The 16222-nt window shown below is 36.7% G+C and overlaps 1 protein-coding gene across 1 annotated transcript in view; it reads left to right on the top strand.

The window, feature by feature from the left end:
* The window catches only part of raskol (Ras GTPase-activating protein raskol), a 121928-nt gene extending 106565 nt beyond the window's left edge, over positions 1-15363 (top strand). Inside the window, exons 5-18 of the mRNA XM_077442110.1 lie at positions 7480-7672; positions 7746-7937; positions 8223-8369; positions 8527-8672; positions 8832-9071; positions 9146-9354; positions 9432-9646; positions 9724-9836; positions 9917-10083; positions 10161-10307; positions 10421-10536; positions 10668-12876; positions 12954-13084; positions 13162-15363. Coding sequence (XP_077298236.1) covers positions 7480-7672; positions 7746-7937; positions 8223-8369; positions 8527-8672; positions 8832-9071; positions 9146-9354; positions 9432-9646; positions 9724-9836; positions 9917-10083; positions 10161-10307; positions 10421-10536; positions 10668-12876; positions 12954-13084; positions 13162-13942 — 5006 coding nt within the window. The 3' untranslated portion in view covers positions 13943-15363. The remainder of the gene's footprint in view (positions 1-7479; positions 7673-7745; positions 7938-8222; positions 8370-8526; positions 8673-8831; positions 9072-9145; positions 9355-9431; positions 9647-9723; positions 9837-9916; positions 10084-10160; positions 10308-10420; positions 10537-10667; positions 12877-12953; positions 13085-13161) is intronic.
* The last annotated feature ends 859 nt before the right edge of the window (positions 15364-16222 follow it).

Raw genomic sequence — 16222 nt, 5'->3', positions numbered from 1 at the left:
CTCCTCCCAAGAACTTAGGTCTGTCGAAGTGCTCCAGCGATATTGACTTCAGCGATCCGACAATGAATAGCGACAAGGAAAATTCAACGACTAACTACACGAGTTTAAAACTCTCACTTCCGGTCGTTGAAATTAATGGATCTCGTGCCAATCTAAATACAAATTCCAAAACTTCAGATGTCAGCAAATCGCAAACAGATCTGAGAACGGCACAGTTGGTCAAAGTTCAAGCGAAAGAAATAGAAGTGTGTAAATCACCGTTGAAGAACACTCTAAGTTGCGGCACAGCTATGACTGAAGTAAAAAATCTTCTCAAAAAGGAGCGCAGCTTCATAGGACTGTCTACTTCCAAGTCAGCTTCCAGGATAAATCTCACTGTTTCTGAACCACGCTCTTCGAGACCTTCGATTTTGAGCGCTCCGAAGATTTTCAAATCAAATTCCAAAAGTAATGTTTCCTTGATCTCAGTCGAAAATCAGACTTTCAGCCCTTCTGAAAAGACTCAAACTCTACCTCAAAGTCCTGCGAAATCTGCTAGCGGAACTTCTCTATTCTTATCTCCTTCTAAGGGAGACCTTTCGTCTCATTCGTTGTCTGTAGCTGATAAGCCGTCAAGACCTAGCTTCAGCTTGATCAGAAGATCTCACAGTACTAAACTGTCAAGAAGCAACTCGTTGCTGAAACCTTTCATGAAGGCTGAACAGGAAGACATCGACGGACCTATAGTGGATTTGGCAGAAAGCGAATACTTTTCAGAACTTCTCAAACAGTTCGATGAGAGTGAAGGAAAGTTGAATTTGGTCGACGCTATAGTTTACGGTACTTTGGTCCACGGCGGATCAAGCGTGGGTCTCTCTCCAATGCACGCCAGGAAGAGTGCAATAAGAAGTTGTTTGGACACCGAAGAAGAAGCTGTTCACTCTGGTACATATTCGTTCTATTTTATATTCGTTTAATATACGGAACACTTTTTAATTGACGTGAAGTCTTTTATACTCGAGTAACGATCTATACGTGTCGTCGAGATTATTTTTTTTTTGAACGACTGTTTTATCATTTGAATTGTCACTTGATTGGAAGTTATGGACATCACACTCGTTACAGACGACAAACAGTCTAAATATTGTGTGGGTTACCCACTGTTGATATTTATGAATAGTTGCGCTATATCTTGATTGGAAATCGAAATGTAGAAACTTGGTTAGTCGTCTAATTCGATTCTTGGCACCGTTGCATTCGCGCGTCCAATCGATTCAGCTCGTTTTCACCCAAAGTTTAGATCATTAACATGTTTTCTCGTCTAGCTATGCAACTTTCTACAAGGATGGGTAAGGCTTTTGTCGTTCGGTGAACGTACACACTTTAAACCGATTCCACACTGTGGACAATGCCTTCAACATACTAATGAAGCGAAGATGGACGATAACGACCCGATATTGTCATGGAACCGTTATGCAACTTTCGACCCCAAGTTCCTTGAACTGAAAGTATCTGATATAGTCCTATCGCAAAACCATGCATTTTCTTATATGGTACAATATTCGGCACATTCTGCTAAAATTTTATTCTTATATATGTATGTATGTATGGACTTAATTCGTCCAAAATTTAACATATACCTCATTTCTAGACTTCTATCGGTAGTTTCTTATTATGTAAGTTTTCTATTATGTGCTATGCATTTATTTCCGTTTTTAACAAACTATTGTAACATTTGATAATTCATCTGCTATGATAAGATTTTTGTAGTGATACACTAGACCAGGTCTGGGCAAACTTTTCGAATCAAGGGCCACATTAGGAATTAAAAATGAACGTCGGGCCGAAAGTAAAATACTATTTATAGATATACATTATTTAATGTCATGAAAAATAATTTCAGCATAAAAAATAAGTGATCCTCTAATAACCAACATTTGACGGGCCGCACAAAAATTCGAATCTGGCCAAAAATTTGCCCAGGCTTGCGCTAGAAAAATGCAAAAATGTAAATCCAGCGGGCTCATATAGTTTTGAATAATACTTTGACCTCATATTTTTTTGCTGAAAACTGCTTGAAAACTTTTTGCATACTATTATCAAATTTTACAAATTTGCTTTGAAAAAAGTTGTCGAAATATTACTCATGTGGGTCATTTTTACAAACCTCCTTTATTGTTTTTGCATATCTACGAGTATACTTTCTATTGTCTTAGAACAATTTTCCTGGATTACACTTCCCCCTCACAAGTGTTTTTCAATTTAATTCAAGTCAATGTTGCACCATTAGTCACTTGGTGAACGTCCAGTAAAAGGATCATGGAACTATCGATTGCTCAAGTGTAACTGCCTCTACCTACCTGATCCACCGTCGCCGACAGGTAATTGCCTCGTCGCGAAACGTCTGTCGCAAAATTTACATCAGAGTCGTGAATTTCAGCTGTCGTGTTCTTTTGATCTTCAGACTCTCTTGCTAAAAAAGAAAACGTTGAAATTTAGCACTCGTTTAGTATTCAAGACGGGTAGCCGACTGACTAGCTCTCGAACGGCACATCGAGATATTCCGTTTTGTGCAAAAGTCGCGGTCGTCGTTTGTTCTGAAAGGTGAAGGACATCCGTTCATATCTAGATCTGTCCATACCGTAATCTAATTACTGTGGACCAGTCACTTAAGGCCTGGTTCCGGCCGCTGACCAACATTCTCGTATAATCAACGTGGCGCACTTTCGTCGTTTTTAATTGACCCATAATAAAATGGAATTAAATTAGACCAACATGGGTATGTTGTATTTTATATCTCATAGTATTATATTTTTCATTGCAATGTTTCGTTTCAAATGCCCGCTAATGTACATGTACGGTAGATAGCGAATGTATTTAATTAAATGTAATCCTAAATATGCAACGATAAGAGTTCGGAATGATTGGCTTTTTCCGGTGAACGGGTTGATATTAATATGGCAAGTGCAACTTCAATATTGAACTGGTTTGAGTGTTACGAGTATTTTTATCTACTTTGTTTAACGTTTAGAATAATTGTGTAGGTTGGTAGGGAGAGGTCTATGTTTGATTTGATTTGAGCTTTGGCCAAGTGCAAAGTGAGGCGACACGACAAAAAGCGTTACGTCTGTAACGTAACTTTGTACCATTAGTTGTTTTTTATTGTCTATAAGATAAGGGATTGCACATGCAAAAAAAATTTAAACCTACTCCGGTACGCAAAATCTATATCGTCGCGTCCCTTTGCAAAATTCACCCCCTGGAGTGTTGCGGTGATATTTTATTCTTGTATTGGTTTGATAATGATCGAAAACAATGATTCCCACATTTAAAGAAATAATGAGATCGTACGAATTAATAAGGACATGAATTAATAACGCCTCTCACAGCTGGAGTCCAGGTATGCGTCCCGTACCGCATTTTTAGTGTGTTCTTACCATTAGGCATATTCTGATGTGATCATAATCTACAAATGGATTTATCTAACTTCTACAAAAATATAAATCCAACCAATGTCAATTCAAATTTTAAAATCGTACTAAAAAAGTTACGGTTTTCAAAAAGGTTGATTGTAAGAATACACTGAAGCGTACGGCATGGACGTGCTCTTGGTTTCCAACTGGGATCTACATTTCTTCAAATAATGGGAATCACTGTCAATACAAGGGTAAAATATCACCGAAAACCCCCAGGGAGTGAGTTTTGCCAAGGATGCGATAACATAGATTAGACGTGTTAGCGTTTTTTTGCATGTGCAAACCACTGTGTCTGCACCTTTGTAGAATTGTGTCAAAATTATATACTAATTATTAGTACACAATCCTCAGTTTCTTGATGAATTTTAAGTTTTATACACCTAGTAAATTCAGGGACCTGAGGAATCGTGATTTGTTTTCTCCTCCTGTGGCTCGCACAAATATGTTGGCAACGTCTCCAATATCTAAGCGATATATCAGCTCAACCGGGTTTCTGGTGAAATTGACCGGTTTAATATAAGCTGTGCTGAACTGATTGAGTGGTTGTGGAGCAACGCCCGTGGTTAATTTTATCAATTATAAATGACAATGATTTTTCTATAAAAATATAACAGGTATATATTGTTATGAATAAGGTTATTTTTGTTATGATTGTGTAACTGGCCACAGTACTCTGTAATGTCACTGTGGCTAATATGTTAAAAAAAAAATATATCGTCCTACCTATGTAAGATAAAAGCGCAATTTGTCGTAAATGGTCTTTTAATTAAAATGTTTGTTCAGGAGACTGGTTATGAATTTCACCTGACTTCCTTATCATATGTAATGGTGACGATTTTGCCTTTCAATATGACTTTAGTTTACATTAACCAGCTTTTACGTGTTTGAAATCCTCTCGTATTCAAATATGTATAATATAAGCTGTGCTCACATTTGCATACTATTCACGTATTCCATTCGCCGAATGCAAGTACATACAATGTGTACGCTTTTTGCTCACGTGTCATATAGCTAAAATGGAGAATTATTTTTGTCACTACCTGTTAGTAGTTTGTTGGCTTTGTGACCGTTGGGTTTGCCACATACACATCCGGTGCCGGAAACCAGCTGCTGGCGGTCTGGCTTCAGCGCCAACTAAACAAGGCAGTTGTAAGAGGATACGCCATCGATAGCGCCATTTACAAAGCAAACTGTCTACCCAGAACTGGTTACCCACTAGCTTTCGGCTGAGCTTCCTTTGCGAAACGTTTGATACTCTTCCGTCCACCTACTCGAGAATCTGACCCTGGACGTTGATTTATAAAGACTGCTCTACTCTAACCTATGGCCCTATTTCAACATTGCTACAACAATACCAGCATGCTTCGAATGAGACGTCCAATCGTGCCCAAATTGAATTGATGCATTTTGAATCCAACACTTTCGAAACTCTTGTCCCAAAATGGTCTCGTCCATCTCACAAAGGTTGGGTCTTCTAATGAAGGGGAATTGTGGGTGTGCGACGGTTAGTTCCATGACCTTTTTTTTCATTGTCCACACGTGGAAAATACACGTAATAATTATATTTAATAATAATTCACTCAGTTTCTAGGCGTGTCTGCATATTCGTGCTCAACATTATAACAATCCTATTAACACTGGTGATAATTGCTATTCGCGTTGACCTTATCCTCATTAGTATTAGTATAAAATTGAATTAATTCGCCAATTATAGATTTTTAGCCTTTATAACATACTCTTTTTCCAAACTGACAATGTAATATCTTAACATATTTATCCAGATGTAAATAGATACGTACATATATCCTAAGGCGATAACTTTTTTGTTTTGTTTTTTTTTTTAATCCGGTTTTATTTGTATTCTTTGTGAGATATCTGGTGATAAGGCTCTGCGTTGGCTCATTCAAGCGTTTGCTTGTTTTTCGATCGAGTTCCTGTTTTGGAATACTCGTTTAGATCTCGAGATTATAATTCTTGACAAGAGTTACATACGTGCAAACGATTATAAAATAGTAAACAGCGTTCGACGACGCACCGCGTGATTGATTGCATTTTTGTGTGTCGGCGTAAAAACTGGGTCTTAATTTGAATCTCGGCAGACGTCATTTGTTTAACCTACCTATTCCGGTAATACATGTGCATTCTTATGAAAAACCCATGTTTATTTTTGATGATATGATAACGATTTCCTTAGCAGAGCGCGAAGGTCGTATTGTAATTGTGAACGTCTCTTTATGTAAAAAAAAAGATACTTATGCAGGATGTATTCAACTGAGGCGAATCGATCTTGGTATATACAGGTGTATAATTTCGTATGTGGTACTTCCTGTTCTTCTTTTTTTTTGTATGCGGTACTCTACATATTAAAATGTTATTCGTCTCGTTTTGTTTCGAATGCGTGAATAGCAAGCTATTTATCAAAGGTGATTACCCTTTTGTGACATTATTCTTTCAACGAAGCCGTATTCTTGCAAAACGGTAAAACAAAGGACTTAATAAGCAGTAAAGGTTCTCGAGTGGTATTTGGCTTTATACATACATACATACATACATACGCAGATGTATCTTCTATCGCTTTTTTAGCTAGCCGAAATCGAAAGCTCGATTTTATCATCGTTTAATTTTGTGAATGAGATCCAACCGGTTCGAAATGTCCGCGAAATCGATGACTTCACGAGCGCAACAACAACAACCCAAGATTGCCTTAGCCTAAAAAAAAAAACTCGATTTGGACACTTCTTAATTGTTTTCGAAAATAAGCGATGATGTAGACTCCTCGATCGGTGAGAACCGGTAATTGCTCACAGCCAGTTTGTTTTTGTTTGCGCCGAGTGCAAGATAGCTTCCATCCATCTAGTTAGCTACGCCTTGGCAGCTTCACTTTTTCCAGTGATTGATACGCCGGTAATCTACTTCCGTAACAGAACAAAGGACGAGCTTTTTCCGTTTTCAGTAAAAGCTTCTTTGTCACAACACTCTCAAATATGGCGATTTCTTTCTGTCTCTGGGTGCTGTACAGTGTACTACAGCAACGCGTGCAACATACAGAGCAGCTGGGTGGGTTTGTACGTTTATGACTCAAGCTTCATGTCCCCCCAGGGGGTCACGAAGTTCCGATTCTGGTTTCGGCCATCACCACCGTTGCTCCACTTACCATGGACGTCGACCCAGCATTGTATATGTCTAGATATGTGTGTGTACAAAAGGCACGTGTACAATTTTCGAGAACTTCTAACGCGATAATGGGATTTGCCAACTTTGCTCAGCATCGGGCACGACCGATTTGGACGTTGGCAGATCTCGTACGTGACTCGAAATTGGGATATTGGATTAGGTGTGAGATGCTTCATTGACGACACGTCGATTGTTCAGTTCATACTAGTTAGTTAGACGCGTATACAAGTCTTTTGTTGACGTATTTGTGTTCGTTTTAGAAGAAAACTTTGACTATGTGACTCTTTAAACGTTTCGTCTAATTCGAAGTTCAATAGTGTATATCAAAAGACGCTTCTTTACTAAAATACATGGGTCTTATTGTTGCTAAATTTAATCCAAGGAAAGGTTTGCTATTTCTAAATGTAATATATAATACTTTTTTTTTTAATCTCGACTTTCATACTTTTGTATATGCATTGTTAGTAACTTCCAAATCATTGATACGTGATATCAAAAATGTTTATTCAAGAATAAACTGCATATTTCGTTATTTTTATAATGCCACATTTGCATTCTAAAAACAGTATGTATAATATGAGATTTGTATTTTTTATAATCCTTTTTTTTGCAATTACAGCGATTGGTATTTTTATAATAGAATATAAAAAAAACTTGTATAAAAAGTTTAACCTTTCAAATGAACAGGCCATATATATGTACACATATCATTAGCTGTATTTTAAATTAATGAATTATATATTTTAATGTGTGAATAGATATTTGATGACTTCTCCAATGATATGTAGTGCTTATTGCCATCGAAAATTTAATATTAAAATATTCATGAATTATTTTTATTTAATTTCAGATACTTCATACGAGAAAGCATGTCGACGAGGATCGGGAGGAGGACCCCCTGGCACAAATGGCACTCCAGTCGCCAGCAGTCCGTCAAGATTGGCCGCCTTCTTCTTCAGCAAACGCTCACTCCGTGCAAGTCCACTCAAGAGAGCTCGCAGCGCAGCAAAATTAGCACCGAGAACACCGCTGCGTTCATCCAGGTTAATACCGCTTTCAAAATAATCTCAATATGTATTCCAATCCATTGAAACTAATAATGGAATTGTATTACAGATCACACGAAAGTCTTCTGTCTCAACCTGCAGCATGCGTTGCAGCAGTGGTCGGGGGTGCGGCAAGACCTTTACATGCATCGTTAGCCGGTGGTCGGGCACATTGCTTCCTTCTTCATCTGCCGGGACCACCAGCCAGTACTCGCTACTTTGCATGCGCATCTAGACTCGAAAGAGACACATGGATCAATAAGTAATTGAATATTTATCGCCATACATATCGATTATGTACCGAGTTAGTGAAGCAATTGGCTCTAATCATATGTACAATGTAATACGCATATTAACCATTTCGAATTTTTTTATTGTAATCGTGCATATTGCACTCGACCCAAATGACACATTGTGTGGTTGCGGTTAAAACTTTCAAATTAAGCCTGTTTAATTGAATTTATATGATAACATTGCGGTACTTTCGATAAAATTGTAAATATTTGTGCATTTTTCTCGTGTACTCATGTTAATTTAAAATTTACAGCTTACGAGCGTCTCTTCAACCGGAAGGCGGTAATAGTGTTCGTCGTACTGAACGAACACTCCGATTATACTTATTGGAAGCCAAAGGACTTCCAGCGAAGAAGCGATATTATTGCGAACTTTTATTAGACGCCACTCTCTATGCAAGGTAACATATTAAATTTTCATAGAATTGTATTGAATAGAATTTTTTGTCACTTTCAAATTTCATAACTGCCGATTCAATTATATTTCGAATAAAAGTAGGTTATATTCTCATTGGTTGTTCGTTCGCTGTTGCCTAATAATTGCCATTTCGTTTACAGAACTTCAAGTAAATTGAAGACAGATCTTTGCTTTTGGGGTGAAGTGTTTGAATTCTCAGGTCTGCCTCACGTTAACGTTATAACTGTGGATGTATACCGAGAACCAGATAGAAAACCGAGAAAACGAGATAAGAGATTCCTTGTTGGTGAGTCGCTAATTTACACTGTTTCATAGCAACTGTTCCCACAATGAAGTTGGTCCTAATAAGTTTGAATTTCATAATATATTTAGCTAAATTTTCATTGTGGACTTTTATCTTTAAATATTTTTATTCGTGTAGTTTCAATTCGCATTTTGATTTTAGGTTCCGTTAAAATACCGATACACGAATTGATGGGTCGTCATCAAAGCGAAAGATGGCATCCGATCTTGAATGCTAACTTGAACAACGGAGAAGCCAACGGTGATTCGCCTCTACCTAGTCTACGTGTTAAGTGCCGTTATCAAACTCTGGAAGTCCTTCCGACTCCACAATATGAACCTCTTTTGCACTACTTGCGTGACAATTACACAAAGTTGCTGGAATATTTAGAACCTATAATCGGTAAGTTTTGAATGTTCGCATTGATGTATGGTGAATTGAGAATTTTGGCTTATTGTTTGTGTGTATTATTGTAGGCGTTAAAGGAAAAGAAGAAGTTGCCGGCGCTTTAGTCGGAACTGTACGTGGTGCTGGTGGACCGGCGGCTGCAGCTCGTTTATTAGCTGCTGCAGCTGCTCTAGAAGTACGCCGAGCTCCTCATGCAGCGCTTGCTTTCAGAGCTAATTCTCTCGCAACCAAAGCTACAGAAGCTTATATGAAAATGCTCGGAGAAACTTATCTTCAGGTTTGTTGTATATAAATTTGAAATTGATTTCTTGTTTAATTTTTTATTTAATTCAATAATTTTGATTTATATTATAGGAGACTTTGTGGGAATGCGTGAGTGGTGCTATGGGAGGTGGTACTGGAGGCGTTTGGGAAGTTGATCCAGCGAGAGGTGCCGGAAATGGTGCTGGTTTACGTCGTCAAAGAACACGGCTACGAACTGCTGCTTCCCGAGCATGGAAATCTGTTATGGATTCCGCTCCTCGATTCCCGCCCGATTTGAGATTAGCTTTCGCCGCATTCAGAGAAAAGTATGTTTACATCATATTCAAATTTACTATATTTATTTTAGCGTGCTGATTGGTTATATAATATAATATTTTGACAGATTACGAAGTATGCAACGAGAGGAACTCGCTGATCACATCGTCAGCGCTTCAGTATTCCTTCGCTTTTTGTGCCCAGCTATACTCTCGCCTAGCTTATTCGGTATCACGCATGGTTAGTTTTGTTCTTTTTCGATTAAATGTTTGTTTTATTATTGATTTTATTAATTATTGAAAACTTTTTATCAATTGTAGAATATCCCGACGAGAGAGCTGCTCGCAACCTCACATTAGTAGCAAAAACCTTACAAACTCTTGCAAATTTCACTCGTTTCCAAGGAAAAGAAGCATTCATGGAGTTCCTCAACGATTTCCTCGAAGAAGAAGCACCTAATATGCGCTTATTCTTGCAAGAAATATCGGTATGCACTTATTAATAAGATAATTTGTTGCAATGTGATGTTTCTACGTTACAATTAATTCAATAATTATTTTGCAGACATTACCACCTGGTAGTGAAGCAAGTTTAAATGAAGAATGGGGAACTGGACCAGGAGCAGGACATCTTGATCTTGGCAAACACTTAGCTGCTTTGCATTTGCTATTAGCCGAAAGCGTTCCAAGGCTCAACCCGGTAGCTTTACAAGTAAGTATCAAGATGACACTTTGGACTATATAAATGAATTGATTTGCATATATGAACGTATGTATATTCTGAATCTACATACACACATATATTGACTATGAATTTTTTCGTAGGAATTGGATCCTTTACCAAGAATTTTAGAACAACTTACTGAACAATTACAAGAAGCAAACGTTCCCCAGAATGACGCAGTTGCACATTCGCCCACCGTTCATGAGAATATATTCAGGTAATTAATTAATGAATTATCATAATCAGCTTATAAACGCCCACTTTCTAGACACGTTTATTATCGCAAACAAGTTGTTCTTATTGCCAAATGTTGCATATTAATTAATTTATGCTGTATATTATTTTCAGATACAATGATCCAACCTATAGTCCGTGCTCCGGAGATTCAACTGCTACGCACAGTTCCCCGCTACTCGGTAGAAACATCTTACAAGTGAACAGTATCAGTTCTACAAACTCAAGTCAACAGGAAGATGTAGTTCCCCCGCCTAAATATAATACGTCTCTACTCAGTCATTTAGGCATCAGGAAGTCACCCAGTCTCGGCATCAGAGCAGCAACGCTTCCGAGAAACAATTACGCAAATTTACAGACCAACCCTGATAGATACAGTTCGCAATATAACAATCGAGAACATTGTGTCAATCTCAAGGTTGTCCAAATAGGACTGGAGCCTAAAAACGCATCTTCTCCGAGCTTAATGAGAAAGGTCAATGGTTCAAATGGCAGTATTCATGTGCATTCATTACAAAGAAACGATCCAAGCAATAGAATGAACTCTGACGCTTATTTACCAGGAAGTAAAAGCTTATTCCTTGAAAATGTCAACAAGAGTGATGATATCAGGCTAACAAATAATTATGATAACAACAATTCATCACGAAATCATATTTATAGAACGCAATTGGATCAGATGAATCAGCAAGGTAATAATATCCCGACGAATCTTGAGGGATTGTCCGATTTGTTGAGATACGCTGACGATCAAGAGACTATAGATAACAATGAAGAAAATATAATCAATCAGCGTATAAGCAATCACGAAATAGTGCCTCAAACAAATGTAAACATTATGACTAACGGAAATCAACTCGTTAATCATAATCACATGCATAATGGTGGATCTAATGTTTCCATTAGCGGTCTATCCAATGTTGCTAGCTCAGGCTACCAAAGCTTCGCTACTTATAGTCAAAGTTCTAGTCCTGTAGAATTGTACCAACAAACTGGAGCTAACTATTCCGAAGGCAGCCCAGCTCATCTCAGTCGGCGTCCTGGACTTATGGATAAGAAGAATAACATGAACAAAAATCAACATCAACGGTTCGAATATGAAAGGCAGAAGTTTGGCATTCAAAACTTCACAACTGACACCGGTACTAACTCACCGAGATTGATTACAGCAGGTCCATTAACCTTCACAAATCCTGTATATCATGTAGAAGAGAACAGATCGGAAGACCGGCTTTCTGCTATACCCCGCGAGGATAGCAGTACAAATTTGACTAGGCAACTTCCTAAACGAAGCGTATCTACAACATCCAGTTCGTCCATCGAGGAAGAAGATACAACCGATAATGTCGAAACGAACTCTGAAGGCAACGGTAAAAATTACCGAGACAGAAATTCTAAACATGTCAGAAGAAATATCAGGGAGGTTAAACAAACAAAATCAAATGATGTAATTCGACATACAAAATCTGGCATTGAACCTCAGCCTCTCAGGCGATTGATCAATAAATCAAAGAGCAACGGATCAGACATTGGAATTACAGCTTTGACTTCTACGCCTGTCGAATCACCTCGCACTCACAAAACTCTTGAATATACTGATCCGGTAGCACCAGCTCGTCGAGGAACGAATTCTCGACAGCCAAGAACCAATCCTATGTTGTCATATAATGCCGTCAATGCAAACAATCAAAACGTCATACACTTCGGTCAGACTAATAGCGATATTATATATCAGGGTCATAACAATAACGAATCACGTACTGATGCCAGATTCACTGCAAATGGCAACAGACCTGATTCGAACGTAGAGGAAACTAATAAAGAGATGTATAGATTGCAGATGTCTCGCAGTCAGAAGGCAATATACGACCGGAATAATGTTGAAAGTTATAGCAATTCTAATATACCAAGAATGTTGGAGAAGTATGAAAATAATAATACCAAAAACAACAACGGCGATGTTACGTACAATACTAATGGGTTAGCTGAAGTGTTTGATGGATTGAAGAATAATTTCGTTAAGAACGAATTTGAGAATAATCACGGTCCATTAGTGATTACTGAAAATGGGTATCCTATTGAAAGGAATTATTCAAAGACCAATGTGTCAAGTACAAGGTTGAATGAAGATTTGAATTTTGACAGCAGGGAGAATTTGGAAAGGGGTAGAAAGTTGGCTGAAAGGGAACGTGAAGGACTTGAGAGGGCGGTTCGAAGGCTTTCACTTGAAGGAGTCGGAGACAGTTCAAGTGATCAGGAAGATAGCTGCTATCACACAACTGGTCGGAGAAGACTAAATAAGAATCATCGCACAATTCATCAGGTACTTTCTTTGTTATTTGCGTTTTTTTTTTTACTATAATGTATATTCATTTACTAAATTTTAATTTAATTTTTCAGTATGAACGCGAAATCGAAAGACTAAAGTGCTCCTTAGATATGCTTAAACAAAAAATTAAACCATCAGACATGGTAGATATGCCTGCGGGCACTGATTTGCAAGATTCAAAGATGAAGGGGATTATCACTAGGTAAGTATTTGAATGGTGTTCATTAAAATAACAATGAAAAATGAACCTTTTCTAATTTGAAATATGTTCTATTTTAGATTGTTGGTTGTGGAAGAGGAATTGCGAAGAGAACAACGGGACATGGCAGCTGCTTTATCCAAAAAACAAAGAGTAATTGAAAGACAGGGACAAAGACTGGCTGCGTTAGGTGCTGCTAACGCTCGTCTACGATCTGCTTTACACCATTTAAAGCCTGATCTCGCTTCAAACACAATGGAAACTGAGGAGTTTGATCCGGAGCCAGATTTCAAACAAGTCTTTTCTGATAAGATTTCTACAAACAATCATATAAACACAGAAATTCAGACCAACAATGATGTCAACGCTGAAAAGCACTTGCTTTACAACATGCGACAGATGTACAACGTGGAAAAATCTCCAAGTCATCATCAGCTTGAAAATCATTCTAATTTCTACCAAGATAAAAACACTGCCATGCACGGAGACAATCAAAGTCATCTCTTAGTACGAAATACGGATAAATCATCTTCGAATCAACATCTTGACTCTCGGCACAAATCATTCAAATCTGACAAATCGCCGACGCATCATCTGATGGACACTCATCATCAATTGTACCACGACAGGGGATTGATCAATTTGCAAAACGATGAAGAAAACTATGGATACGCCGATGCCAAAAATCTAAACCGGAATAGCGATCCAGTTAATCATCGGCATTGCTCTCCGCAAGATTATCATCGGCAGAACGAAGTGATGTCGCAGTTCAATCAGTCCGAAAGGTCTCTTATTCCGGCCGAGGGTCACCAGGCTGTTGTATCCACACAGCCTACCATATACTACTCGAACAACTCCTAACAATGCCTGTCAGCCGAGTTGAATTCCTCGGCTGCTGACAATGTTGAATTGCTTATTTAACTTCTTTTCATTCGGAACAATAGTTTACGACATTTTGCCATTAAAAGTGTGTCAATTTGTGATAGTGGTCTTAACAGTGTTGGGCACAAAGGTCAATTGTGGGTTTTGAACGATTCTCTCTATCCACCGCATTATTACGATTATGTTTGCTGTACAAATATGATGTTCAAAATTCACATATTGCTTTGGTGACCGACGCTGATCTTCAGCGTAAAACTACTGGGTACAAATTTTAAATATTGTATGCGATTTTGTGCTCTACCGTTTTGGATACATTTCTTTTTTAATGATGAGGTATTTTTAATGTCACAAAGAATTGAAACGTAAACTTATTCTAAATAAAATGACTAAAATCCAAATAATACAGCTACAAACTATTTTTAATATTATATATATATATTATATATTGTTTAGTGTAACGACTATTGTATCTTTATACCAAAGAGTTGTATATGATACGTCACCATGTATTCGATAAGTTTTTTTTATTATTATTTGTTAAGTAATTTGTAATTTTATATACGTGTATTATAAATATAGTTGTATAGAACATCTATTATATTTATATTTCTTAGTGGATTTGTATTATTGGAAGTATTGTACTTGGCTAATTCATCAAAAACTTGCTTGTCTTTTGAAATTTGTCAGTTTTTCGAATAACAATGTTGTTGAGATTGTTGGTGAATGTTTACTTTTGCAAATTTAACGTGTATTCATTTTTTATAAATTACAATTAGCGATAACATTGTGAATATATACCACACATTAGAGTTTGTTTAATGTTTTAAGTTTGAAAAACTTTCGATTTACATTCAGTATTTATTTACGATAGAACAAAAGTGTGGTATCAGTATTAATAGTTTTACCACTGATCTGACTGTATTTTTGTTATTTATTTTCGTTTTTTTTTTTTAATATTTTTGTTATACGTGGTATTTATTGAGCAATTGCCTTTCATAAGAAGACAAATGCACAAATGCAATTTCGACGTCGGTTCATTAAAAATGAAATCGCATTTATTTACGATCCAGTGGCCATTAGATACATAGTTTATATATTTGAAAGCATTAATTTTAAGTATAAACGCACAAATGAAAGTAAAGACCATAAAGGTTTACTATATTCAACACATTTATTTAGTTCATCACAATCACATACATATGTATATTTAAAATGTTATTGATTTTTTATCATCGATTTTCATTCCTTCACTTCTTTTGAAACTTCTCATCACTTCCTCTAGAAATATATTTTTATTTATATTTGATAAACAAATATTGTCTCTATATGTATGTTGTATTTATAGTGATATAAAATACATTGTATTAATGTACAAACATTTTTTATCTATTAAATTCACATATTTGAACTCACTTTGTTTCATTATCAATTTATACACATCGAAATTATGAAATATAAATTTGAAAAAACATAGCAGTTTTCAAATCTTCTAAAGGTCTGTTCAGACCTATCCAGCACGACCCAAATCCTGCAAGTACGGACAGAATTCTTTAGTACATTCTATATGGACGCGCATGAATGCGTAAATGCGAATGGAGTATGAATACGTCCATATAATGTACCAAAGAATACTATCCGCACTTGCAGGACACCTGCAGGATACGGGTCGTGCTGGATAGGTATGAACAGACCTTAATTCGGTTATAAAAAAATCACTAGAAATTTAATACAATCTAATTTGACTATTCTTAAAAAGGTTTGGAACTTAGATAATATGATTACATATTTTGTAAATTTTCTATTGAATAAAAGATGGCACTATTTTTTAACACTACATATTAGAATAAAAATTTATTTTTAATAACTAACCAAGCGAAACTAATAAAAAGCTTGTAAAAATATTAAATTATGTTGGATTTTCAAACAATTTAAATTATTATACTTATTTAAAATAATAGGCACCAAGGACAACAACCAAAAAATAATAAAATAAGATTTGCTTTGAATAAATAAATCTTATAAGAAACACATTTTTCAGAATGGTCCATCTTAAATGAATACTTTTTGTCCTGAAAGATATAACTATATTTTTATTGAATGGTGCCATTACAACTACAAAAAGAATGACAGTGTAATGACAATAGATGTCATAATTGTATACTAAATGTCATATCGCACATGCAAATGGATGACAGGTTGAGCAATGGCGACGTTTGAGCGCGCGCAGTTTACGTACTACCATACGTCGGTTTCCGTACA

This window comes from Arctopsyche grandis, chromosome 12 (assembly GCF_051622035.1).
Source record: "Arctopsyche grandis isolate Sample6627 chromosome 12, ASM5162203v2, whole genome shotgun sequence".
In the NCBI taxonomy this organism is placed as follows: Eukaryota; Metazoa; Arthropoda; class Insecta; order Trichoptera; family Hydropsychidae; genus Arctopsyche; species Arctopsyche grandis.
Note: the sequence above shows the minus strand (reverse complement) of the source record. Positions and strands in the feature narration are given on the sequence as shown.